General features: G+C 62.7%; 2 protein-coding genes across 11 annotated transcripts in view; one reads left to right on the forward strand and one right to left on the reverse strand.

Moving 5' to 3' along the window:
• The window catches only part of AATK (apoptosis associated tyrosine kinase), a 39,722-nt gene extending 20,890 nt beyond the window's left edge, over window positions 1–18,832 (forward strand). Inside the window, exons 2-14 of one of the 6 annotated variants that reach the window (XM_069543821.1) lie at window positions 2,491–2,624; window positions 5,590–5,737; window positions 7,998–8,077; window positions 8,705–8,823; window positions 8,998–9,085; window positions 10,004–10,137; window positions 11,408–11,492; window positions 11,565–11,686; window positions 13,061–13,210; window positions 13,654–16,309; window positions 16,402–16,549; window positions 16,686–16,892; window positions 18,360–18,832. In XM_069543821.1, coding sequence (XP_069399922.1) covers window positions 2,491–2,624; window positions 5,590–5,737; window positions 7,998–8,077; window positions 8,705–8,823; window positions 8,998–9,085; window positions 10,004–10,137; window positions 11,408–11,492; window positions 11,565–11,686; window positions 13,061–13,210; window positions 13,654–16,309; window positions 16,402–16,549; window positions 16,686–16,892; window positions 18,360–18,628 — 4,340 coding nt within the window. In that variant the 3' untranslated portion in view covers window positions 18,629–18,832. Of the gene's footprint in view, window positions 1–2,490; window positions 2,625–5,053; window positions 5,738–7,997; window positions 8,078–8,704; window positions 8,824–8,997; window positions 9,086–10,003; window positions 10,138–11,407; window positions 11,493–11,564; window positions 11,687–13,060; window positions 13,211–13,653; window positions 16,310–16,401; window positions 16,550–16,685; window positions 16,893–17,742 lie in introns of those variants that run through there. The other 5 variants (XM_069543818.1, XM_069543819.1, XM_069543816.1 and 2 more) reach the window with 5 other exon arrangements.
• A 701-nt stretch (window positions 18,833–19,533) lies between these two features.
• The window catches only part of BAIAP2 (BAR/IMD domain containing adaptor protein 2), a 63,932-nt gene continuing 58,208 nt past the window's right edge, over window positions 19,534–25,257 (reverse strand). For 3 of the 5 annotated variants that reach the window (XM_069543823.1, XM_069543826.1, XM_069543825.1), the window contains one exon: window positions 19,534–20,302. In XM_069543823.1, the coding sequence (XP_069399924.1) occupies window positions 20,233–20,302 (70 nt within the window). In that variant the 3' untranslated portion in view covers window positions 19,534–20,232. Of the gene's footprint in view, window positions 20,303–21,127; window positions 24,009–25,257 lie in introns of all 5 variants that reach the window. The other 2 variants (XR_011247187.1, XR_011247186.1) reach the window with 2 other exon arrangements.

Below are 25,257 nucleotides of genomic sequence, written 5' to 3' on the forward strand. Positions count from 1 at the left end.
GTTGAGTGGCCCCCCTGTGTGGCCTTGGGGTCTCTGGGGTGACCCTGGAGGGGACAGGACTGCCTGCTGCCCAGGGGCTGTTGGAACCCTCCTTCTCCCTTCAGGATGGGGGACCAAGAGCAGTCTCCTAGCCCCCACGGGCCTCATGACCTCATGTGCAAAGTGGCTATGAGGGTGCCACTCCTATCACCTGCTGCAGTCTCGGGAGCAGGGTTTTGACTGTTCCAGCATTGGCAGGGCTCCAGAAACTGGCTTGTTTTATAGATTTGAAAATTCAAGTCTGCAGCCTGTCAGAGCCACTCCTGGCTCTGCCCATCTGTTTGGTCTCCCCATCCCCGCAGGTCCACTTTCAGGGACGTGGGCATTGGGTGATGGGGGAGGCCCACCTGCCACCCTCCTTCTGCTGCTGAGTCTGGAATATCATGCTGAATAACCCCTACCCTCGGCCCAGTTCTGTGACTAGGGCCTGCAGAGGCATTGTGGGGTCCCATGGGAGGGCTGCACCCCAGGACTAGCACCATCAAGGAGACTGAGGGTGGAGGCTAAGGCTGGCCACCTGAGGTTGCCTGGTGCCTGCTGCCTCCTTCCAGGCCCTGGGACCAGCCAGGCTAGGGAGGTGCAGGGGTGTGTGTGCTGGCGGAGGTGGCTGGAGGGGAGCCTGCTGAGTGCCCATGGGTCACCATGGCAACGGCACATTCTTGGGGGCTTTTGCAGCTTCCTGCGGCAGCCAGTGCTGCTTGGCACCCTGCAAGTACAGGCTCTTTGGGTGGGAAAGCACAGTCAGGGGAGGGGGGCCTTACACAATGGGTAGGGGTTGTGTTTGCATATGTGCCCATGCACGTATGCATGTAAGCATGTAAGCCTTATGCACACACACCTGAAACCTGGCCTGTGGAGGCCCTTATAAAGGCATCTGCTTGCAGCCCCACAGAACTGAGGGACACAGCCCACGTTCCGAGGTCTTTTGGGGGAGCAGGCTGAGCTGGTTTCCCTTGCCATGGTGACTCTTCCTACCTGATCCCCCCAGCCCTGCCTCTCTTCCCTGTATGTGGATATCCAGAATGAGCTCAGAGGCTTGAGCAGGAGTCCAGGCTGCACTTGCCATTGTTCCAGCCTCTTGGGCTCACACTGCCTCCAGAAGCCCTCCCAGATACCCCATTAGCTGGGAGCGCAGAAGGGCCAGGAGCAGAGGCACATCAATGAGAGGTCAGCTGTGACGCCTCGGGCAGTCTCCTGGCCCTCACTGAGCTTCCATTTCTTCCTGTTCAGTGGACAGGCATGGCAGCCACCTCGGTGCCCATTAGTACCCAGTGAGGTGCTGCTGAGACCTGCTGTGACCTGAGGGACCAGTGATGGCAGGTGGGGTGCCATGGCCCTGAGGGATCAGCTATTGGGAACTGAGGGGTTGGGGTGCTTAGTGGGCAGAGGAGCTGGGGGCAGGCAGGAAACCTCAGGGGCTGAATGGTAGATGGGCAGACAAAGTCCTTGGGGAAGGGGCCTGCATTGGAGCTGGAGTGGAGGGACAGGGGTGCAGTCCAGGGGTGGGGCTGCCAGCCCAGAGTTTAGGGGACACCTGGCTGGCCCCACCATGACATCCTAACCACAGCGTCCTGTGGGCACCAGATGATCTGAGCTTCCCCAGAGCTCTGGCTCAGCGGGGGCATGAGGGCAGCTTGGAACCCTATCTTGGGGGCCATGCTTGTGTGTTGGGGAGTCATGTTCTGCTGTCCTGGGCACTATAGTTTCCCCATCTGGTGAGGGTGAGCCAAGAGGGACTCACATGGAACAGGTGTTGCAGAAGACAGGATCCCACTGTCCTCAGAACAGAAACAGCACTGGGGGCCCCTCGATGGGCAGTCAGTAAGAGGGTGACTTGGAAATGCCAGGCTGCATGGAGGAACTCTACCGTCTGTCCTCCTTGGGGAAAATGACATCCCCGTCCCCAGAGATCGTACAGGTCTTGTGTCTCCTGGCCCAGAGCCTGGCATGTGGCCAGCAGCCCTCAATCTCTCCCACTTAGTGGGGCCTGGGTCCCCCTCCTACACCCTCAGGGTCTCATGGCCTCTACCGTGCTACCCCAGAGCTAGGGCAATGTGACAGCCCCAGGGGCCCGCTCCAGAGGGCGGTGTGGGAGGGGGTTCCTGCAGTCCTGAGAGCCTGAGCTCCCGGGGGGCTGTCCACGAACCCCCAGAAATGGGAGCTCTGCCAGCCCTCTATCCCCTGGCGAGGCCAGTGCGGTGTCCAGGGGCCAGATGGCAGGCTTGGGCTGCTGTGGTCGCCCCCAGGGTCCACCTGCCCTGGGCCTGGCGGCTGTGCCTCCGAGCACCGGGTCTTGGAGCAAGGGTGAGGGTGCCAAGGCTCAGACCGCAGCAAGTCGGGGAGGCTCAGAGCCAGGGATAGGGTCCAGCTGGCCCCTGGGTGCCCCTGGGGGCCGGGTGCAGGTGGGGACGGGGACGCAGAGCTGCTCGTCACCGCTCTCTCCCTTGGCAGACGGCGCCCCACTCAGCGAGTTCTCCTGGTCATCCTCCCTGTCTGTGGTGGCCGTGTCCTTCTCCGGGCTCTTCACCGTCGTCGCCCTCATGCTGGCTTGCCTGTGCTGTAAGAAGGGCGGCATCGGGTTCAAGGTGAGGGCTGGGGGCGGGAGGCCGAGGACGGGATTCCCAGGGCCGGCCCTCTGGCGTCCACTCGGCACTGGCCTGCCTTCCCTCCTGGGGCTGCCTGGGGATCATGGAGACCCAGGCCTGGGACCCCATAAGCCCCTCTTCTGGGGGCAGCTGACAGGCGTAGGGGTTGTCGGGAACCTCTCCCACTGCCTCCCCCAGTTTGAGTCCCCCCCCATGGGGACAGGGGCTCATTACCATCACCCCCCAGCTCAGGGCCAGGCCTCCGTGGGCAGTGCCTCCAGGGACAGTGAGGAGGGGCCTGGGGAGGGGGGCGGGGGCTCTGTGCTCAGCAATTCTTTGAATATCTGCTCATTCGAATCAGCAAAGGAAGACCAAAGTTGCCCAGACACACTTGCCGTCCTACCAAGCGGCTCTCTGGCTGGGATCACCTTACCCTGGGGTTTTTCTGCCCATGAGGAAAGGATTGTGTGCTGCGTAGGAATCGCGGAGCAGGGATAGCAGGGGTCATCACTGCTGCTTCTGGAGCATCGGCTGGATGCTGGGCTGGCTTTCCTCAGGCTGCTGCCCTGGCGGGGCTAAGCTCCCGGGTCATCCTGGGCTGCATCCCAGGGCCGAGGTGCCCTCCTAAGGAGGGTAGCCAAGGGCCATCCCCTGGGGTGCTGTTCCTCAATCCTACAAGTGCTCTCGGCTGCCCCCATGCTCAGCTTCTGGTCCTCTGAGCGTGGAGGACAAGGGGAAAAAGCTGGGAACTGCAGAGCCCATCCAGGCCCCCCGGCCCCAGCTCCGTGGGCCGGGTTCTGCAGACTTAGCACATAGTGCCGCCTGTGGTCATTCCCCCGCCCCCTTGGCTGCCCCACCCTGGGCTGGAGGTCAGATTCCAGGGCCGGCAAGGTTGGGGGCAGGGCTGTCCTGTGGCCCAGCATAGCGCCACTCCCCACCGCCGTTCCCATTCCGAGTGACCCACACTGCAGCCACGCCACCCTCATTTTAGAAGATAGTGCCCTTCCCACGTGTGTCTCCTCACCTGGGGGCCGGGAGAGCTGAATCCGCCTGGTGCTTGCCTTTTACCAGGGTGTCTCTGCCACACTCCATGGCCGGGTCATCCTCCCAGAGCCCTCTGAGGGGTGGGCCAGGGAAGCTCAGGGCCTGGGCAGCCAGGCCATGGCCCCAGGAGCTTTGGGTCCACGTCCAGGCCCCTGCGCTGTCTCCCTGATCGGCAGGCAGTGGGCTGGGCCAGGCGATGCTGGCATTTTCCTGGAGGATCCTGGCGCCAGGCGAGGTGGAGGGGGGGAGGGCTGGGCTGGGGGTGGGGGCCCGGGTCGGGTTGTATAAGTCAGCCCCTCCTCAGGGTGCTGTGAGAACAAGGCCTCAAACAAGGGCCAGTGCGGCCCCCTCCTACCCGTGCCCTCCTCACCTCCTGGGAACATGGTGCCCGGAACATTCCAGCACCAGCGCGCCTCTGTGGGAGGGCCGGCCTGTGCAGCAGGCTCCTGCCTGGGCTCCCCCACCTGGAGCTGCACTGGGGGAAGGGGCTGGGCCACGATGCTCACACTGTCCTACCTGATCACCCGCTGCGCTGGCTCCATCCGGCGGGCCTCCAGGTGGCAGCGTCAGGTAACCAGCTGGGGCTGGGGTCAGGCCCCTGGGGGTGGGGGTGGGCATCTGTGCCTCTTCAGAGTCCCATCTGGGATTACAGGGCGAGGAGAGTGGTTCTGACTGCCCCAGGGTGGTCGCCTGGGGAGGGGGAATCCCTTGTAGACCTCGTCCCCAGCGGCTCCATTGTCTCAGGGTGCAGTCCAGGACAGGTCCACAGGGACACCCCCAGAGGGCTCCCAGCCTCCTCCTTGCAGCCGAGGAAGTCGAGCCCCAAAGAAAGCAAGGTCCTTGGGTCTGAGCACTGGGGGAGGAACCCAGGCCTCCTGGCTCCCAGGCCGGCTGCCTGTTCACAGGGGCGGTCCCACTGCAGCTCCGGGGAAGTCCTGCAACCCTTGGCTTCTGTTTCCTGCCTGGCAGTGGTCAGTCTGGGTCAGATCGGCCTGTGGCGCTGGAACTGGGGTTCTGCTTCTGGCCCGGGGCTCCTGGGGGACTTGGCTATGGCTCAGGAATGTGAGGGGGCTTCCTCAGACAGAGGTGGGTGGTAGGTAGTGAAGTTCAACATAGCAGCCAGGCCCAGGAGGGACCCAGCCTGGTGCCCAGGGCCAGGCTCTTAAGGAGTCCGGGGAGAGGACAGATGCTGGCCTGCCTGGGTCAAGATCCTGGGGCCCTGCAGGCAGACGGCTGTAGCAAATGACAGCGCCTGTCTGGGTGTGAAACTGGTTGGGGAGATGGGCTGTCAGGAATGCTTCTTGTCTGGGAGGGGTGGGGCACTTAGTTGCTTGTTCACTGGGGCAGGGTTGGGGGGATGATGGATCTCCAGCCATGACCCTGAAGCGACTGACCGTGGGTGCCCCACCCAGGGCGAAGGCTGCAGGGAAGTCGGGGTGCTGAGACGAGTGGGGGCTGACTCTGGATGGGCCAGGGCAGCTGGCCTCCAGCCGCACCCCACCCTACTCCCTGCCGCTGGTGCTGCCCGCCTCAGCCTGAGCCTGGTAGGCCTGGTGTGGACGGGCTGAGGCCGGGGGAGGCGTGGCTGCCCTGGGGCTCATGGCCCCCAACCTTGAGGCTCTGCCTGTGGGAGACAAACTGTCACCCCCCGCAACCAACACAAAACAAACCCTGCCCTCCTGGGGCAGCTGGTGTCCCTGGGGGAGGGGGGTGGCAGGGAGTGGGGTCTGTTCTCTGCCCCGAGGAGAGGAGGTGGGTGGAGGAGGCAGCTGGCAGGGGTGCTGGTGGGAGCTGGGCCCTGGGAAGAAAGGGGCCTTTGAGAGCTGGCCTGCACCCCTTGTTCCCTCCCTGCCCTGCCCCTCGACCCTCCCCATTCTGGGGAGCCCTGGAGCTCACCGCGTGCGTCGCCTGCTTGGCCCAGGAGTTTGAGAATGCCGAGGGGGAAGAGTACGCGGCCGACTTCTCGGCACAGGGCTCCCCGGCCGCAGCGGCTCAGAACGGGCCTGACGTGTACGTCCTGCCGCTCACCGAGGTCTCCCTGCCCATGGCCAAGCAGCCTGGGCGCTCAGGTGAGTGACGCCCCCCTGCCCTGTGGGCCCAGGTGGGAGGCTCAGGGGAGGCACGGGATTGGTTGTATCCCCTTCTGCTGGGACCTGGGGTGCTGTGAGCAGGCTTGGGCCAGCGGGGGCTGCTGGGCGAAGGGGCAGGGGTTGCCCCGTCTGGTCCTGGGATAGGCACTGGTGTGCTGGGAGGAGGGGCTTCTCTGTGGTTCCTAGGACATGGGCTCCGGGAGCAGGGCCCACCCATTGCAAGGAGGGGCTCTTCGGGGTGGAGCCTCTCGCTCAGGACCCTGGGTGGGGGCAGGAGAGGCCGGGGTGGGTGTGTGCAGGCACAGGCGGGAGCCTTGGCTTCCTTGCTGTTTCTCCCACCAGCCCCATCCCATGTTCCCCCACCAGGGTGGCCACCCCCTGCAGGGCCCAAACCACAGAGGTTAAAGGTCCGTGGCCAAGCTGGGCTTTGCACCTGCCTTTACCTGATCCAGGCTCTGAGAACTCCCAGTTGTGTCTCGAGGCTGTCTCCAGCCCTAGGAACCCTTCCCGACAGCTTCACGGCCAGGCCTGGGCCTGCCCCCAGCTCCTCCAGGCGCACTGAGTGGGATGTGAGGCGCTGTGGGGGGGGCTCTGTTGGCACCAGGGCCTGTGATACTTGGCCTGTCCCACTGGCTTATGTTCTGGGCCCTACTGGGTCCTGCCCACAATGTTGCCCACCCTGGAGCCCAGCCTTCATCCTGGGCTGGGGGCTTCCAAGATACAGGTCTGGGCCCTGCCCCCAGGCCCCATGACTATCACTCCCCACCCCCACCAGTGTCTCCTGGAGGAGAACTCACTAGTTAGGCAGGAATTTCAGGGCCCACAGGAGCACCCTATAAAATCTTGAAGGAGGGGTGACTGCTATAGGAGGCCCTCCAACCTTCCTGGGTGACCGTGGGGGTCTCTGCCTGTGCTGACACTGGGAGCCAGTATGGGCCAAGGGGTCCCCTCAGGGGACACTGTACATCTGGCCTGGGCCTGACAACTGCCCCTGGCCATATGTGTGCCTGGGACCCTGAGGAATCTTTGAGACCCAGCTTCTCCCATCCCTTAGGGGACTGTCCCTGGGGATGAGGGGGACAGAGACCCAGGGGAGGGCAGTGATCACATTTTCCATTTTACAGCTCTGCTCTGCTCTCTGTTGGGTACCCTGCTTCCAGGGAGGGAGGGAGATTTGGGTGGGCAGCAAGGGCCACCCCTCTACACTGTGGGAGAAGATGGCCCAGCCAGGCCCAGTCTTCAGGCTCCCTAGCATGGCTCCGTGGGCGCTGCCCCTAGGGTGCAGACCCCAAGACCCCTGGCCCATCCCGCCTTGCCCCCTGCAGCTCCCAGGAGAAACAGCTTTTCCACTGGCTGGCAGTCAGCATGCTCTCCTCCATCACTGCCCCAGGGTCCACTGTCAGGCCTGCTGAGCCTGCCTGGGGAGATGCCAGGCTGGAGGTGGAGGGGGCAGCAGGCTGGGGCCCAGGGGGAGGAGCCCTGGGACTCAGGGCCCAATGGGACCCCTTACCCCCAATTCTGCTCAACATTGAGGTCAGCACTGCCTGGGGGCTGCAGTCCCCGGGAACAGCCCCTCACCCTCCGAGTCTTCTGGCTGGCCGGCTCAGCCTGCCTCCTGGGCCCTCTGGGCAGCTGGCGTGGGAGCAGAATTCGGGGAATCCCTTGGGGCACAGGCAGTGTGTGGGTGGGCTCAGCAGCTCTGGCCCTTCCTCTGGGGCTCTCTCTGACCCTTCCTCCCTGCTGACCTCACCCCGCCCAGCCTGCAGGAGAATGGGCCCAGTGTGTTCCGTACAGGGCTGTGCCAAGCAGCCCCCAACAAAGGAGCCTTTGGGGTGCCTGGCGCTGGAATGCCAGCCTGTGGCAGGGGTGAGGGGACGGGCCACTCCACTGCCCTCCTCCCCAAGGCCTCCACCCCAGCCACACTGCCTGCCCAGCCTTGCCTGTGCGCTGGTCCCGGCTCCAGGCCCTGCTGTCTCCAGCCTGGCTTGTCCCTGTAGGTGGGGGCACAGCCTTCCCAGACCCACTCAGAAACATGCCCGGGTGTGGCTTGGAGGTCCACAGCTCCCCTGGGAAGCAGGCACCCTGCTCCTGATGGCAGCCCCCATCAGGAGGGAGCAGGGAGCTCCAGGCAGCTCCCCAGAACAGGCTAGGCAGGCAGCCTTTTTAGGGGACAGGTGAGAGAAGATGGGGTGATGATGGAAGCTGAGCTGGCATTCCTGAGCCCCCTGCCCTGTTACAGTGCAGCTGCTCAAGTCCACAGACCTGGGCCGGCACAGCCTTCTGTACCTGGAGGAGATTGGACACGGCTGGTTTGGGAAGGTGAGTTGCTGTCCCCAGGGTAGGTGGTGGCAGAGGCTGGCAGCATGGTCCCTTTTGCCTGGCAGGTGGAGGGGGGGGGCTGGAGACCTATTTCCTCTAGAAACCTCCCCAGTCCTGGGGTCCCCTCTTAAGGTGCACCCACTGAGCCCTCTCTGGGGGCCTCCGGGTCTGGCACCCCTTCTCCGCAGATCCTGGTATCATGATGGGAGGTACCTCTGACTGGGCAGAGACAGGGAGCAGCATCTTGGTCCTGGCTTCGCCCTGAGCACCAGGCTCGGGGGGACAGTGGATCCATCTTCCTCACAGCAGACCCCCAGAGCTCTGAGAACAGCTAGGGACCTCGGGGGAGGCAGATAGCAAAGACAAAGTATTACAGCCAGGAGGGTTTGCCTAGAAGGGATCCAGAACCCATTTTGCAGATGAGTAAATTGAGGCCTAGAGGAGCCCATGGACAGAGGAGCCTGGAGGGCTACAGTCCATAGGGTTGCAAAGAGTGGGACACAGCTGAGGCGACTTAGCATGCACCCAACTTGCACAGAATGAGCCAAGCTTTGGCTGGAGGAGCAAGGCTAGGGGCGGAGCCTGGGGAGGGCGGTGTCTGCCCACCTGGTGATGCCTGCCCCACAGGTATTCCTGGGGGAGGTGAACTCAGGCATCAGCAGCACCCAGGTGGTGGTAAAGGAGCTGAAGGCGAGCGCCAGCGTGCAGGAGCAGATGCAGTTCCTGGAGGAGGCGCAGCCCTACAGGTGGGTGGCCCTGGGGACCGGCTCCGCTGGAGGGGCTGGGGCACTGCCCGGGAGGTGGGGGCGCAGGCCCTGCAGACAAAGGCGAGCTCTGTGCCCTGCAGAGCCAGCCCCCTCGCCCCCTCACCCCCTCCCTGCCCTGAGTGCGAGTCAAGGGTGGCTTGTTGGCTCCCGCAGGGCCTTGCAGCACTGCAACCTGCTCCAGTGCCTGGCCCAGTGCGCCGAGGTGACGCCCTACCTGCTGGTGATGGAGTTCTGCCCAATGGTGAGTAGCCCGCTCCCCCCAGTCCCTGCCCTGCGCTTCTGGAACATGGGACTGGCATCCTGCAGAGGGGCCTTGGCGGAGCCGGGGACCCCTCAGCCCCACCCTGTGGGCCTCACATCCCCTTCAAAGTGGGCCCAGGCGGCCCTGCACCACTGCCTTCCAGAGGTGGCCTGGGGCAGGAGGGAGGTGACCCCACCGCCACAGAGACAGCGGCTCTCAGGGCTGGGCCTCCATGGTGCCCGGGGTGGGGGAGGGGGCAGCTGCGTCCCCGGTCTGCCTCTGCTGCTCGGAGTCACGGCGATTTTCCCGAGGGGCACCCGGCCTGTTTTGGAGGCTCAAAGCCCTCACGTCTGGTCCAGTCTCACGCATACTTTAGTCTCCAGCCGTGACTGAGCCTGCTAATGGCCTCGCAGAGACCCTCTGACCCAGTCAGACAGAGGCACACACGTGCACACACGCACAGCTGAGCCGCCTGCCCAGGGAGGTGCCCTTCCTCAGACACGCGTCCCCCCACTGTCTAGTCTCTGGACTCGCAGGGCGTCCCCAGGAGGGTCGGGGGCCCTGGAGCTGGGCGGTGTCAGCAGGTCAGGGATTTGCCCGTGGACCCTCTGGTCACCTGCCCTGGGTTCTGTCCAGGCTTGGCGTCACAGCTTACGTGGCCCGACGCAGGATGTGGCCCTGCTGGCCCTCAGGGCTGCCTGGGGCCAGGGGTCAGCTTGGGGAAAGTGTCCCCTGCCCATAGGATCATCCTGCTGATGGCTGGCCTCTGGGAGGCGGACACAGGGGCTTCACTGGGCAGCAGCGGCCCCGCCGAGTTAGCAGGATGCCTGGTCTCCCACGGGCCCTGCTGGGGAGGAAGGGCCCGGGGGCGGGCAGCCGCTTCCCGCTGGCAGGTGACGGTGCTGCCCTTCTCGACAGGGGGACCTCAAGGGCTACCTGCGGAGCTGTCGGGTGGCCGAGGCCATGGCGCCCGACCCCCTGACGCTGCAGCGCATGGCCTGCGAGGTGGCCTGTGGCGTCCTGCACCTGCATCGCAACAACTACGTGCACAGGTGAGGGCGGCGGTGGCCCACTGGCTCTCAGCCCGGCCTCCACCCCTGCTCTGGGGCCACGGGACGGGGGGGCCTCAGTGAATTGGCTAGTCTTTGTTCAGTCTCTCGGGACCACCGTGCAAAGGGATTTTATCAAATAAAAAGCACCAGGCAGAGGGGAGCTGGACGCCTACTTCTGCAGGAGGCTTAATCGAGGGGATGCCCTCTGTCCACCTAGCCTGGGGAGGTACCCGTCCTTGGTCCCCACGGTGGTCAGCGCTGGCCAGCAGCCCATGCTGGCCCCCGCCCTCCTCTTGTCTCCCTCAGGCCTCGGGGGGAGGGGTGGCTCTGCCCTGTTTCCCGCCCTGGCCCCCAAAGTCGGAAAGATGGGCCAGGGTCTGGCCTAGGGGGGGTGTGCCTGAAGAAGTGGCGATGGACGTGGCCCCGCCAGCCCTGGACAGCGCACGGGCCGTCCTCCCCAACAATATCCTGGTGCTGAGTGATGACACACGCAACTCCAGCATCAGTGATTTTGTTGAAGAGGGCAGCTGCCAGCCTCCCGACTGCCCGCCGAGCCCACCCCACCCCACGCCACCCCACCCCAAGTGCCCATCTGTGGCTCCTGGCACAGCAGCACTTTGGCCAATGGGTGCTGAGCCCACGTTTGCCCCAGTGCCCTGGGCCCCAGACTCCCATGGGGCCACCAGGCAGGCAGGGGAGAAGCCAGTAGCCAAGGCTGGCCTGGGTGGGAGATAAAGGTGGGGGTGAGCGGTCCCACTGGGTGGGCACTCCACAGCACCCTCTGCCTGGGGCCCTGTGTGGACAGGGCCAGGGCAGGACCCCATGGCTCTCCACTTCTCCACTGACACCTGCCTCCAGGGAGCGGAGGGTGGCAGTGTAGTGGGCCGGAGCAGACTGCTGTGTCCCCGGGCTGGCCCACCCCCAAGGGACAGGTCAGCAGACTGGTGTCTGAGGAGAAGCAGGGGAGTGGATCGGCTTCCCGTGAGGGAGGCCCCGTCCAAGGAGGGCCCTCGGGTAACTTGCAGCCAGCCCTGGGCCTTGTGTCCCTTGCCTGCATTCTAATGTGTGTTGCCCATCCACTCAGACCCTCGAAGTGTCCAGGCTGGTGCTCTGGAAAAGGGAGGGTGGGTGGGCAGCCTCTCGGATGCCCCTTTACACTCACCCACCGAACTGAACCCAGGACAAGCAGCCCAGCCCCCTCGGTGTCCTGGACGCGCTCCCCCGCCACACACACTGGCACTGCCGGCTGACCCCACCCTCCCGCCCCCAGTGACCTGGCTTTGAGAAACTGTCTGCTCACGGCTGACCTGACAGTCAAGATCGGCGACTATGGCCTGTCTCACGGCAAATACAGGGTGAGTGGGGGGGCCGGGCCAGGGCAGGGCCAGCCGTGCGGCCCAGGGTGACCCTGTCCCACGTGCCAACAGGAGGACTACTTCGTGACGGCTGACCAGCTGTGGGTGCCGCTGCGCTGGATTGCACCTGAGCTGGTGGACGAGGTGCATTGCAATCTGCTGGTGGTGGACCAGACCAAGGCCAGCAACGTGTGGTGAGTGTGAGCCCACGGCCCCCGTGAGGACGCCAACAATGCCCTGCCTGTCTGCGCCCGTAGCCCTCACGGCTGCCCTGCCTGAGCCGAGTGAACGTGCCATGAGGACCCGGGGCACGGAGGGGCTGAGTCCCACCTGCCCACCAGCAGCCTCCCTGCTGTTGGCAGGGAGGCACACTGGCCACTCAAGGCAAGGGCACGTGTGTGAGGCTGTGCTTGTCTGTCCAGCCCTGTTGCTGTGTAGGAGGTGGCCAAACACGGCCCCAGGTGAGGTCATGGGGGTTCTGGAGCCACCTGTTGCTGCTGGTGCCAAGGCTCACGGCAGCAGGGTGGGCAGAGCTCCAGGGTCTGTGGAGGAAACCCTGCACCCCTCTCCCCTCCCAGGATCTACTGGGCCGATGCCCAGAGACGGCAGGGTCAGAGTAGCAAGTTGATGAGACGTGGGGCATCGTGGTGGCACCTGTTCCCGTGAGAGGGGTGGGTAGGGGCTGGGGGTCTCCTGTGACCACAGCTGGAGGCGCTAGGCTGGGCAGGTGTTTGGACCCAGTACTGCAGCCTCTAGATGCTTGGCCATGGTGGTCCCCTGTTCCTGGTCTTGACCCATCTCTGCTTCCCTCTCCTGCTCCCTTCCAGCCTGAGACCTGTCTGGCTTCCCTCTGCTCCTGATAAACCTTCAGGGCCTGGATCCAGGGTTCAGCCCTCCTTCCTCCAGGGGTCTCCCCTGAGCCACTAATTGTGCCCCCGACATGGACACTCCACTTCCCCACTCGACTCTCCATGTGGCTGACTGTCCCCTGCCTGCTCGCTCACCCACACTGACTGGTGTCCCCAGATGGCTTTGGCCAAGGCCACTGTGACTTCTCTGTTGCCAAACGATCTCTGTCCCTCATGCCCCCAGACTCCCAGGATGGCCTGGGGTACCCAGGAGCTGGCAGAAGCCACCACCCACTAGAAGGATCCCAGTTGCCTTCTCCCAGCCCTCAGTGTGCTGACTGCCTGGCCAGTTCCCCTGGCCCACTCACGCTGATTGGGGTGTCCCTAGACGACCCCCCACTCCCTCCCTCCAGCCTCCACAGGAGCCTGGCGGGACTGGAGCTTCTCCAGGGCAGCTCCTGCCCCTGGCAGTGTCTGGGTTTCAGCCCAGCATGGGGATGAATGAATGAACAAATGGAATTGGTTGGTGGGAGGCCAGTCTGGCTTTTATTTGTCCAGGCACCCTGGGCATGGGCTCAGACCTGCTCAGGTGGCACATCCTGTCCGTTTACTGAAGGAAGGCGCTGTCTTCTGGTCACGGGTGTGATGATGGGAGCTGCCCTTGGCATCCAAGGCTTTGAGAACATGTGGACAGCCCTCTGATAGCCGTCATCCTCACAGGTCCCTGGGCGTGACCATCTGGGAACTCTTCGAACTGGGAGCGCAGCCCTACCCCCACCACTCGGACCGGCAGGTGCTGGCCTATGCTGTCCGAGAACAGCAGCTCAAGCTGCCCAAGCCTCAGCTGCAGCTGACTCTCTCCGACCGCTGGTGAGGCCCCTGGTGCCAGGCAGGGGCGGGGTGTCCCCGGCGGGAAGGCCAAGGCAGAGAGGGGTGCTCTGGGTCCCTGGAGCCTAAGTGGCTCTTCCTGACTACGTGGGTTCCCAGCTCGCCCTGGCTGCCCCCTGGCTAACAGTGACCTCTGGGCCACTTCCCGTGCCCTCAGTGGAATGGCTTCTTTACCCAAAACGCAGATTTGCCTGCAGGCCTGGCAGGGATGAATGAGCTCGGGGAACTGTGCCCTGATCCATGCCATCTCCCATTTTAGGAGACTCCCTTAACTACCCCCAGGGGCTCCTGAGTGTGAGCAGGAGGGGGAACCAAGACTGGCTGAGGGCAGACTGGCTCACTCCTTAGGGCTGGGGTCCTGGCTGGGCAGTACCACCTGTTGGGGGGTGGGCAGGGGCTGAGCCCCAGGGCATCCCTTCGCGCAGGTACGAGGTGATGCAGTTCTGCTGGCTGCAGCCTGAGCAGCGGCCAACGGCGGAGGAGGTGCATTTGCTGCTGTCCTACCTGTGCGCCAAGGGCGCCACCGAGGCGGAGGAGGAATTCGAGCGGCGCTGGCGCTCACTGCGGCCCGGTGGCGGCAGCGCGGGTGCCGGGCTAGGGGTGGCAGGCCAGGCCCTGGGGGGCACAGGTGAGCTGCTCGCCACCTCCTCCTTCCCGCTGCTGGAGCAGTTCGCTGGCGACGGCTTCCACGCGGAGGGCGACGACGTGCTGACAGTGACTGAGACCAGCCACGGCCTCAACTTTGAGTACAAGTGGGAAGCGGGCCGCGGCACCGAGGCCTTTCCGCCACCAGAGGGCGCCCTGAGCCCGGGCCGAGACGCGCGGCTGCAGGAGCTCTGTGTCCCGGATGGCGCGCCCCCGGGCGTGGTGCCGGTGCTCAGTGCTCACAGCCCCTCGGTGGGCAGTGAGTACTTCATCCGCCTGGAAGACCCTGCGCCTGCCGCGGACCATGACCCCGACTGCACTGGCTGTGCCCCCAGCGCGCTTGCCGCCGCGCTGGGCCCCGATGGTAGTGACCACGATGATGACTCTGACGGGAGCACGGCCGCCTCGCTGGTCATGGAGCCGCTGCTTGGCCATGCGCCGCCCGTGGATGGCCCCTGGGGCCACTGCGACCACTACCCCTGCAAGAGCCACGCCCGTGACCTGTCCTGCGCCTCCCGCTCACCCTCACCGGAGACTCCGATGCTGGCGGAGCCTGGAGCCGAGGATATCGACTGGGGTGTGGGGGCCTTCTGCCCCCCGTTCTTTGAGGACCCACTGGGCATATCCCCCTCGCGGAGCTCTGGGGACCGACTATCTCCAGGTGGGGAGGAGCTGAGGGAGGCTGAGGCGTCCAGAGCCGCCCAGTACAGACACTGGAGCTCCAACGTGTCTGCCAACAACAACAGCGGCAGTCGAGCACCGGAATCCTGGGTCCCAGGCCTCTCAGGCTACACGGACTGCTGCCCTGGTGCGAAGCAGACTTTGTGGGCCATCCCTGAGCTGGGCCATCCTCTGACCCCAGAGGATCCCAGAGAGTCTCTCCTTGGGCCAAAGGGGGCCTCCTTGGGTCAGGAGCTGGGCCACTGCCTCGGCCTCCCCCATCTGTATCCTGCTGAGGGCCTGACACCTGCCCCCTGCCTGGTCGCCTCTCCCTGGACAGAGGCAGCCGTAAGTGGGGGTGACAGCCCCCAGGCAGAGCCCAGGCTCGCAGAGGAGGCCGAGGGCTCTGCTGGACTCCAACTGCCCCTTCCCTCTATCCCATCCCCATCCCAAGAGGGAGCCCCACTTCCTGCTGAGGAGGCCAGCACCCCGCCCACCCTGCCTGCCTCACCCACGCCCACTGGAAGCCAGGCACCTGCCACCGAGCCAGCCCAGACCCGTGACAGCGGCAGCAGCTCCCCTGAGCTGGAGGCTCCAGGGAGTGAAGATGAGGACACAACTGAGGCCACTTCTGGTGTCTTCACTGACTTGTCCAGCGATGGCCCACAGGCTGAGAAACTAGACGTGACCCCAGCTTTCCGCTCCCTGCAGAAGCAGGTGGGGACCCCCGACTCCTTGGACTCCCTGGACATCCCGTCCTCGGCCAGTGATGGCGGCTGTGAGATCTTCAGCCCATCAGCTGTCAGCACCCCTGGCGGGCAGCTCCGAGCCCTGGACAGCGGCTATGACACGGAGAACTATGAGTCCCCCGAGTTCATACTCAAGGAGGCGCATGAGCCCTGTGAGCCCGAGGCCTTTGGGGAGCTGGCCTCAGAGGGTGAGAGCCCAGGGCCCGAGACTCAGCTCTCTGCCTCCCTAGGTGGCCTCAGCGAGAAGAATCCCTACCGTGACTCTGCCTACTTCTCAGACCTGGACACGGAGCCAGAGCCCCCCGTGGGCCCCAAGGAGAAGCATGGAGGTGTTCCGGTTCCCGGGCCGAAGCCTGATCTGGAGAGCCTGAAGAGCCCCAGGATGCAGTCTGCACAGCCCTCCCCTGAGCTGGGGGTGCCCGGGGAGGCACAGGGCACTGGACCCAGGGAGGTGCCACCACTGCCACTGTCACCGCCTGAGGACTCTTCCCCAGAGCCAAGCGCCTGCCCCACAGGCCCCAGGCAGGAGCCTCCCTCGCCCCAAGACCCAGCTCAGGTGCCGCCCATGCCCAGCCCCGTGAGTTCTAAGATTTTCTTGCTGACTCCAGTCCGGCCAAGCTCAGAAAGCCACCACCCGGAGCTCCAGGAGACCCTGGGTCTGCTGTCAGGGTCGAACCTGCAGGAACGGACTGGGGGCCCAGGTGCCTCCAGAACCCCGCTCTGCCTGGCCCTGCCTGGACTCCCTGTGGCCCCGGAGGGGCGGCCTGAGGAGGAAGAGGAGGACAGCGAGGACAGTGACGAGTCGGATGAAGAGCTCCGCTGCTATAGCATCCAGGAGCCGAGTGAGGAGAGCGAGGAGGAGGTGCCACCCGTGCCAGTAGTGGTGGCAGAGAGCCAGAGCGCGCGCAACCTGCGCAGCCTGCTTAAGATGCCAAGCCTGCTGTCCGAGGCCTTCTGCGAGGACCTGGAGCGCAAGAAGAAAGCTGTGTCCTTCTTCGACGACGTCACTGTCTACCTCTTTGACCAGGTGGGCAGCTGCCCTGGGCTTGGCGTGGGGAGAGGGGGCTCTGTGGTGGGACTGGAAGCCTTGGGCGACAAGTGTTGCTTTGATTCCCCCAGGAAAGCCCCACCCGAGAGCTCGGGGCGCCCTTCCCTGGTGCCAAGGAGTCACCCCCGACGTTCCCAGCGGGCAGCCCAGGCTCCCCCAGTGCCTCCTGCCGGCCATGGCGGGCTGACCCCTCCCCTGAAGCCCCTGGGACTGAACAGGGTGAGCTAGGGGCGGGGCGAAGCGGAGGGGCGGGCCCTGGTGGAGGCGGGGCGATGTGGCCTGTGGCTCATTTGGTGGGCGTGGTCAGGGCGTGACATGCTCTGGGCGGGGTCTCCCCATCCCATCCTATCCACAGCTGACTACAGGTTTCTCGCAGACGGAGAGTTCGAGTGGAATGATGGCCTCATGCTGACGTCGGCCCAAGAGCCAGCCTCGCGCATCCCCGCCGAGACTCCCAAGTCCGTCGCGCCCAGCCCCTTCTCGCGCTTCACCGTCTCACCAGCGCCTGCGTCCCGCTTTTCCATCACGCACGTCTCCGACTCGGACTCCGGGTCCGTGGGAGGTAAGACACTGGTTGGGCGCCGAGGCCCTGTGCTCATTATTTCTTGTTTTCTGGACAAGCTCAGTTTTCAGATGGGGGAACTGAGGCTCGGAGAGGTCAAGTCACGTCAGGCCTGTTTGTTGTGGCCACCTTGGTGTGTGTTCTCTCCTCCCTGGGGAGATGTAGTGCCCCAGACAGAGCTGACTGGGCCCTCCCAGGACTAGGCTAGATGCCCGCTCCCTCCCAGCACACCTCATATCTGATAGCTCTTGTCCAGGGGAGATGGTGACGGTGGTGGTGGTGGTGGTTCAGGTTCCCAGGTGGGGCCCTACTTAGGGGCCTTAGCTCACCCCTCCCTCCACGCTCCGCCCGTGTCAGCGTCAGACCAGGTTGGCTCATCCCTGCCCAGTTGCCCTCGCCTCCCACCCCCATTCTGCTGGGCTTCCCTGAAAGCTCAGCTCCACTAGTATGCCCCTAGTCATCTCGTCCCCCAGGCAGACCCAGCCCTTCCCCCTGCTGCCCTTGACCTGTGGGTGCAGCTGCTAGCGAAGGACCTGCCGGCCTGTCACACAATGTATCCTTAATGGATGTCTGAACAAGCACAGCTCACCAGGAGGTGGGTGTGTGACCCTGGCCAGCCCAGCTCTCTTTGGGTCTGTTGGGAGAATTTCAGAGGGCTGATGCTGAGTTTTGTTGGGCCCGGTCCTTGGGGATGCAGTAGGAAGAATATATTATCTAGCTCCCACCTAGACAAGCAGGCTGGCAGGCCTGTTGCAGCCTTAGCTGTTCAGTGGCCCCCAAGCCAGGGATGGAGGCCAGGTGGGAGTCCCTGAATCCCCAGTGTTTCCTCAAACACTCATGTGTTTGCCAGGTCCTACAGCAGGTGCTGGGGGCAGCTGTAAAGAGGCTTGAGCCCCAGGCGGCCCCTGCCCCCCTTGGAGCCTCTGCTGGTCCTGTCCCTGGCAGCAGCGAGGATGGACTGAGTGGTGGGGACTTTGATCCTGGCCGTGGTCAGCAGCAGCAGCTTCCAGCGCTTTGGTGCCCCCTTGCCGTGCCCTGCAGGAGCAGGGCGGGATGAGGCCCCTCTCTGGCCCTGGTCGGTGGAGCATCTGTGCACGGCAGCCCCATGCTGCCCTGGGGGCAAGATCTGTCCTGGACACTTGGGTTTGCTGCTAGCCCCTAGGGATGCCCTACAGCCCTCCCCCCGCCCGCCGCAGCTGCCCCCTCTGCCCTGGCCCCTGCTGTCAGACTGCTTGGCCCTGCCCATGGTTCCTATGGTGCACTGCAGGCTGCTGTGTCCCCGCTGCAGGTGAGAGGGCAGGCACAGGCACGCTGGGACGGCCTCTCCCTGCCTGCTTCATCCCTTCTGCCGGTTCAGGGTTTGCTCAGTGCAAGAAGAGGTCACCTGGCTCAGGTGACCCTGCTCCAAGTCAGTGGCTGTTTCCCTTTCACTGAGTCAGCTAGACCATAAGCTCTCCCTTCCTACAGGGTCTGGACCAGCTCCTGTCTGGGTCCCACTGGAGCCCTGCGAAGGGGCCGAGGTGGGCAGCCTGAAAGATGGGGGCTTTCAGGTCGCAGTCTTGCCGCTGCAGCCCTGTCTGGAGGTGCCCATGGCTCCCCTCTGCAAGGTAGTGCCCAGCCCTACCCAGCTGCCAAAGCAATGTGGGTGCACCCATGGTCAGCGTCAGGGGACAGATTCCTGCTGCAGGAGTCGGGCAGTGGGAAGGGGTGGGGCAGCACAGGGCGTATTTTTGTAACCGCTGTTGTCAGAGCCAACGGATATGGGACGCTTTTAAGTTATTGTTGCCAAAGAGACGTAAAGTTTATTGTTGCTTTCGGGGTGTGGGCGGGGACTTGTTTCGGGTTTTTTGTTTATTAGTTTGAGGCTTAGGATGCTGGTACAATGATCTTGTTCCTTTTTTGTCTGTTTTTTAAGAGAAATCAAAGCTAAGGAAAAAGCCTTCATGCTAAGCGTGTGTGTTCTTTTGGAGTCTGCAGATGAAGCCCTGGGCAGGATGGGGCCTGGGCTGTGCTGGGATGGGGGCGAGTCCCTGTAGTCCCTTGTGACCACTGGGTCAGTGCAGGAGGGAGGCCACTCTCTTTAGCCCGCTGTCCCTGGCACACCTTGGTGAGGGAGACAGTTACCTTGGGCCCCCAGTGTGCCTGGGTGGGGGTGTCTTCCCAGAGCAGGGCGGGGGCACTGACACCTACAGCCCTCGCTTCCTGCCTGGTAAGCAGGCCCTGCCTAGGTAAGGCTGAGCGGGGGGACCCCTCTGGGAAGCTCTTCCCCCTGCCTTTCCCTCAGCATGGGGTGGTGGGGGGCGGGGTGGTGAGCCGGGAGCAAGGTGGGATGTGAGGAGGTGGGGCACCTGTGCACCCTCACCTTGACCATCTGTCTTAGGACCTTGCCTCACTCCACCTGGCCTGCCTCCAGCTTCCGCCAGGTGAGAGACCTCCGGAGTGCCTCCCAACCCCAATCCCGGCTTTGTGTTCTGGGGTGTGGGCAGGCTGAAGGTGGTGCAGGGCTCCTAAGCACCTCCTTGGAGGGTCTGGGAAGTGAGCGAGCGCTGCCTGGGACATCTCCTGATGTAAGGACTGCTGTCACCAACGTGGTTAGCTTGGCTGTATTTCAGCCTCAAACGTCAAATACCACAGACCCAGAAAAGTTTCTAAAATCTTGTATTTCAGCTGAAATAGGGAAGCAGCCAGGGCATCAATGGGGGAGGCCCACCCAGGCCAGGACGCACACAGCTTGGGGACCCAGGCCACAGCACTGATCTCCCTCCTTGGGGCCAGGGCGGAGAGGCGGGCCCCTGCAGCCATTTCTGGGTGGGAGTTCGGGTATGGGCAGGGAGAAGCCCCCCAGACTGCCGGTAGGCACACGGAGACCCAGCAGAGCCCCAGGCAAGAGTCTGCCAGGAGGTGCACGTCCTTAATAAATCCGTCTTCTGAGACAAAGGGGCAGGCCCGCCCCTCCCCGCACCCTTGTGTCCTGCCTGCAGGCACGCACAGGTGAGTGGCCTCATGATTGACCGGATAGGGGCTCCCCTTCAGCTACAAGCCGATGGGATGGCGTTCTGGGCACCCTGGAGGCTCCCAGGCCCACACAACAGACATGCCTGATCCGAAAGGTTGGCTCCAGGGCCCGGGGCCAGCCCCCCTCATTCTCCTCAACCATGGCCCAGGTGCCACCTCCTGACCCTGTGGGGAGAGCCAGGGTTCAGCCCAGGCCAGACTGAGGTAGGGGCAGAGGGTCTGGAAGGAGGGAATTCTCTAACAGGGAATAAGCCGATTGTAACAAAACAGGTTGCAGGGCAGGGCAGGGAAGGGGACCCACAGGCAGTGGGTGCAGACGCGGCGGTCAGCTGAGGAGCGGGGCAGACCTGTCGTTGGTCACTGTCGGCTTTAGCTGGACGCTGGCGAAGGGGTTCCTGAGGAGAGGAGAGAAGAGCCATTTCAGTGGTTTTCAGGAGAGGTGCTGCGTGCTGCCCTAGGCTGTGGACAGCACCAACCCCCGCCCAGAGGTCAGCCTCCCAGCTCAGAGCTGGGGTGGTGGAGGCCCCGCCTGCACGGCCCGCTGAGCCCCAGTGCACCACCCTCTGCTCCCAAACCTGTCCTGCCTCGAACCACAGGCCCTCCCAGGACAGGGCGGGTCAGCGTGGGGGGCCCTCTGCTCCTTCCACATGCACCCCAGTCCTCTTTGTGGCCCGAGACAGCCCCCTACGAGCTGCATCCGAGCTCAGCGTGCAGAACTCCCCCAAGGCCCAGTGTCCCCCCCACCCGCCTGAGCAGCAGCTGAGCCCGTCTGCAAGGACACGGCCATCGACACACAGATAGCTCAGCAGAGCACACAAGCCCGGCCCATGCGTCCCGGGGGCTTGGAGTGGCCGGTCCCACACCCACATGACAGACAAGGCGCAGGCGGTCGTGGCGAAGGGGCTGGCAGGGGGTATGCCCACAGCCCCTGCGGAGGGGCTGACCGTCTCCTCAGAGAGGAGCCGTTCCACCCCTGGGTGCCGAGACGGCGGCTGACGGACAGACAGATGCGCCAGACAAGGGGCTGAGACACAACGAGAGGAGTGCAGGGTGGGGCCGGCGTCCGGCCTCGAGCTCATGAAGGCCTGTCCTCCTCGGGCTCCCAGTGGGCTCGGAGGACCCCGCCCGGGCGGGGACAACACAGGACATCAGGCAGCCCTGGGGCGACAGCACGGAGGGCACGGAGGACACGGAGGGCTCAGCACGAGCGGAGCCGTTACCTGGGGTGGGGGTGGCCTTCGGCGCGGCCGGGTGTCCGTGGGAGCTGGGCAGGCACTCCATCCAGGTGCCCAGGAAGAGCACGAGGAGGGGCACCCTCGTGTGTGGCTGAGGACCCGGCACTTTCTGAAACACTGAGGCACACTGGACTTAGCTGTTTAAAGGTCAACTAGGGAGAAGAGGCTGATGCAGCAAAGCATGGCTTCCGCGTCTCCAAGACACTGCCTGACAGCTGGCAGCACCCACGTCGGCCTCGGTTCCACCCCTGCCTTGGCGCATCTGCACCCAGCTGGTGGGGCCGTGGGCTCCCTCTCTCAGGGCCTCTCTCGTCTCCTTGGTTCTGGTCTGTGCAGATACGCTTCGGGCAGGGACCGCCTGGCGGTTCTGCTGTGACCAGGGTCATGGCCCCTGGGACAGGGTGCAAGGCAGCCATGGGGGCTGCTGCCCTGATGCGACTCTGGTCCTGGAGGAGGGCTCTATGCCCTTGGCTGTCCCCAGCCAGGGTCAGGGCAGGCAGTCCCGGGGGGCCTAGAAGTGGGGTAGGTTTGTCCATCCAGAGCTGGGGACCCAGCAGAAGTGGGGACCCAGAGAAGGGAGGATGGCACGTGTGCTGATCAGAGTGGGAGGCAGAAGGGGGCGCTGGCCAAGTGTGTCCCGACACACCTGCAGTCTCATCAGAAAGGGTCGGTGACCAGCCTTGTGTAAATTAGCGAAGTCAGAATGCACCCTCACACCCTATACAAAGACGAAACTCAAAATGGTTGAAAGACTTAAATGTAAGACATGACACCATCAAACTCCTAGGAGAAAACATATGCAAAATATTCTCGGACATAAATCATACCAATGTTTTCTTAGTCTCCCAAGGCAACAGAAACAATAGCAAAAACAAACCAATGGGACCTAATCAAACTTACCAACTTTTACACAAAGGAAACCATGAACAGACAACCTACGGCCTGGGAGAAAACATCTGCAAATGATGTGACTGACAAGGGCTTAATTTCCAAAATATACGAGCAGCTCATATACCTCAACAACAAAAAAGCAGCCCAACCAATAAATGGACGTAAGACCTAAGTAGACGTTTGTCCAAAGAAGACATACAGATGGCCAAGAGACACGAGCAAAGATGCTCAACATCACTAATTATTAAAGAACTGCAAATCAAAACTACACTGAGGTACCAACCTCACACTGATCAGAACGACCATCATTAAGAAGTCTATAAATAAATGGTAGAGTGGGGGTGGAGAAAAGGGACCTCTCCTACACTGTTGGTGGGAAACTGGCGCAGACACTATGGGAAACAGTATGTAGAGTTGCCCTGTGACCCAGCAATCCTGCCCCGGGGCATCGAGCCTGAGGAAGCGGGAATTCAAGAAGATAAACGCGCCCCTATGTTCACAGCAGGACTATCCACAATAGCCAAGACACAGAAACCTAAACGTCCACTGACAGATGAATGAAGCAAAAATGATTATATACATAGTGGAATATTACTCAGCCATAAAAAAGACCGGAATAATGCTATTTTGCAGCAACATGAATGGACCTAGAAATTATACTAAGTAAATCAGAAAGACATCATAGGATACCACTTATATGTAGAATCTAAAAAATGATACAAATGAACTTACCTACAAAAGAGAAACAGACTCACAGAGAACAGGTGTGGTTGCCAAGGGGGAGGAGGGATGAGTCTGGAGTTTGGGATTAACAGATGCAAATTATTATTTATAGAATGGATAAACAAGGTCCTACAGTAGTGCAGGCAATCATATTAAGTATCCTATGATAAACTATCAGAAAATAATATAAAAAAGAATGTACATGTATGTATAAATGAATCACTTTGCTGGATGACAGAAATTAACAGCACCATAAATCAGCTACACCTCATTTTAAAAACCGGAAGGACTGGTGGCAAATCCACACTGTCACCTGCACCAGGAAGATCTTCCCCAAGGGGATGCCCAGCTCTCAGTCACACTGTCTGTGTTTCCTCCCCCAAAACAGTGCGGCCATGGGAGCGTGTGCTGTGTACACCCTGCAGGGTCAGAGGAAGCAGGCGGCGGCTGCAATTGCTCCAGGCCTCTGGGGCAACTCTCTCCTGCAAGCCCTGGCCAGAGACTCTGGGGTGGGACACCCTTACCCTTTAGCACCAGGGGAAAGGGCGAGGCCCCCATGGGTGCCCACTACCTTTTGGAACATTCTGTGAAAGAACAAGCTTATAAGCCACTCCGAGGAGGACACTTTAGTGACCCAGGGTGGGTGGCTGGGGTCAACGCTAGGATGACAAAACAGGACAAGATTTGGACTGAAGCCACTGTTGATCCTCCTGTCCTGCAAACATCTGTCACGGCTGGGGGCGGATGCCGGGGCCAGTCAACAGCGGACCACCCAGACACAGAACAAGCGCTTCTTAACCCAAATGGGAGACATCGGTATGCGCGAGGGTCAGAGCTGTCAGGGTGCTGGGGCTCCTCTCCCAGGGAGGGCCACGAGGCACTCTGGCAGAGGACCAGGGGCTGGGCTCTGTCCCCCTGAGCAGAGACATAGGGACAGCGGCAGCTTTTCCACGGAATCCATCTGTCGTCTTGGATGGGGGCAGGCCTGAAGTCCTGGGTGTGGTGAAGGCAGGGGTGAGCCAGGCCCCCTACGCTTTGTCCCCTCTTCCCAGTCCTCTGCAGACCCCCTGGCCTGACAGGGTGGGACCCTTGCAGCTGAGCAGCGTTTGGGTCCAGCCTTCTGAAGACGTTCGTCACTGAGGATTTGGGGGAGTCACCTCCGGTTATCTTCTGAATCCACTTCTTGAATGAGAAAGGGGGTGGTTCTGAGAACACCTGGGCAGCGCGAAGTGCGGCTTGTATCCTGGAACGACTCCAGAGCAGAGAAGGCACGGAGGGCAGTTACAGCACATATTTCAACTTGCGCCCAGACCTTTTCCTCTTACAACGTGTCTTCCACACTTCAGAACGTCGGCCCTTCTGGACTTGATTTGGTCTCTTCCCCAGAGCTGTAAGCTTGGGCAAAGCTGAGCAAGGTCCCGCAACCAACCAGAGGCGCCTTGTGACACCCCTGCCCCGGGAGAACCATCCGAGGACAGGCCGCGGCCAGCGTGCTGTGTGCTCCCCAACCCACTGTGCCCCTGGGGCTCTGTTCCAGGCAGGGGCCACGCCAGCCTCCCTGGGCCTTCACCCCCTTCCAGTACCTCCAGGGGATGAGACCCACTGGGCCCTGATAACTCAGAGGGACCACAGGGGCAGCAGAGGTGGGGGTTGCTCGGCTGGGGGCAGGAGATGCAGGTGTCTCAGAGCATCTCGTAAAGGGAGGGACAGAGGCAGAGGAGAAGGATAGCCCAGGTCATCATGCTAAGCCAGCGTCAAACTCATTTCCCCCCACACCACAATCTGAGGAGCACTTGTCTCCAGAGAATCACACTGCAGGAATCCAGGAATCACACTGCAGGAATCCAGGAATCACACTGCAGCTCAAGAGAAGGGCAGCAACATCAATAAACACCAAACAACTTATAACCCTGGTGGTTCAGTAGTTAGGACTCTGCACTTCCATTGCCAGCGGCCTGGGTTTGATCTCTGGTTGGGGAACCAAGATCTCACAAGCCACGCAGTGTGGCCAAAACCAAACCCAAAACAAAACGCAACAAAGGTAGCAAAGAGGGAGGGTCCAGGCCCTGCTGGAGCGGCCCAGATGCCCATAGGGAGGTCAGCATCACGGTGACTCTCAAGGGGGTGAAGAGACCACCATCTTGGTAAAGGGCCATGTGTCAGCTTCACACGGCAGTCTTCCCAGGGAGCGGGGCTGGGGTGGGATGGGGAGAGCAGCGCCGCTCTGACCCAGGCACAGGCACCCAGAGCGGTGGGTTCTCCCCACCCGGCTGCCAGTGCTTGCTTTCCAGAGGCGCCAGGGAAAAGACCATCACCAGGTGGGAGCTGGAGGCGGCCACTGGGGCTGAAGCTGGAAAGCCTGACATAGCCCCTCAGGCACTTTGGGGCAGAGGGGAGGTGAGCGTGGGCACAACGGGCAGCAGGGCCACCGCCTGCCGGGCAGAGGCGTGTGCCTGCTCCCCCCACATGCCTGTGGCTCTCTCCACAGCCATGGCAGTCCC

Source organism: Ovis canadensis, chromosome 11, assembly GCF_042477335.2.
Source record: "Ovis canadensis isolate MfBH-ARS-UI-01 breed Bighorn chromosome 11, ARS-UI_OviCan_v2, whole genome shotgun sequence".
NCBI lineage: Eukaryota > Metazoa > Chordata > Mammalia > Artiodactyla > Bovidae > Ovis > Ovis canadensis.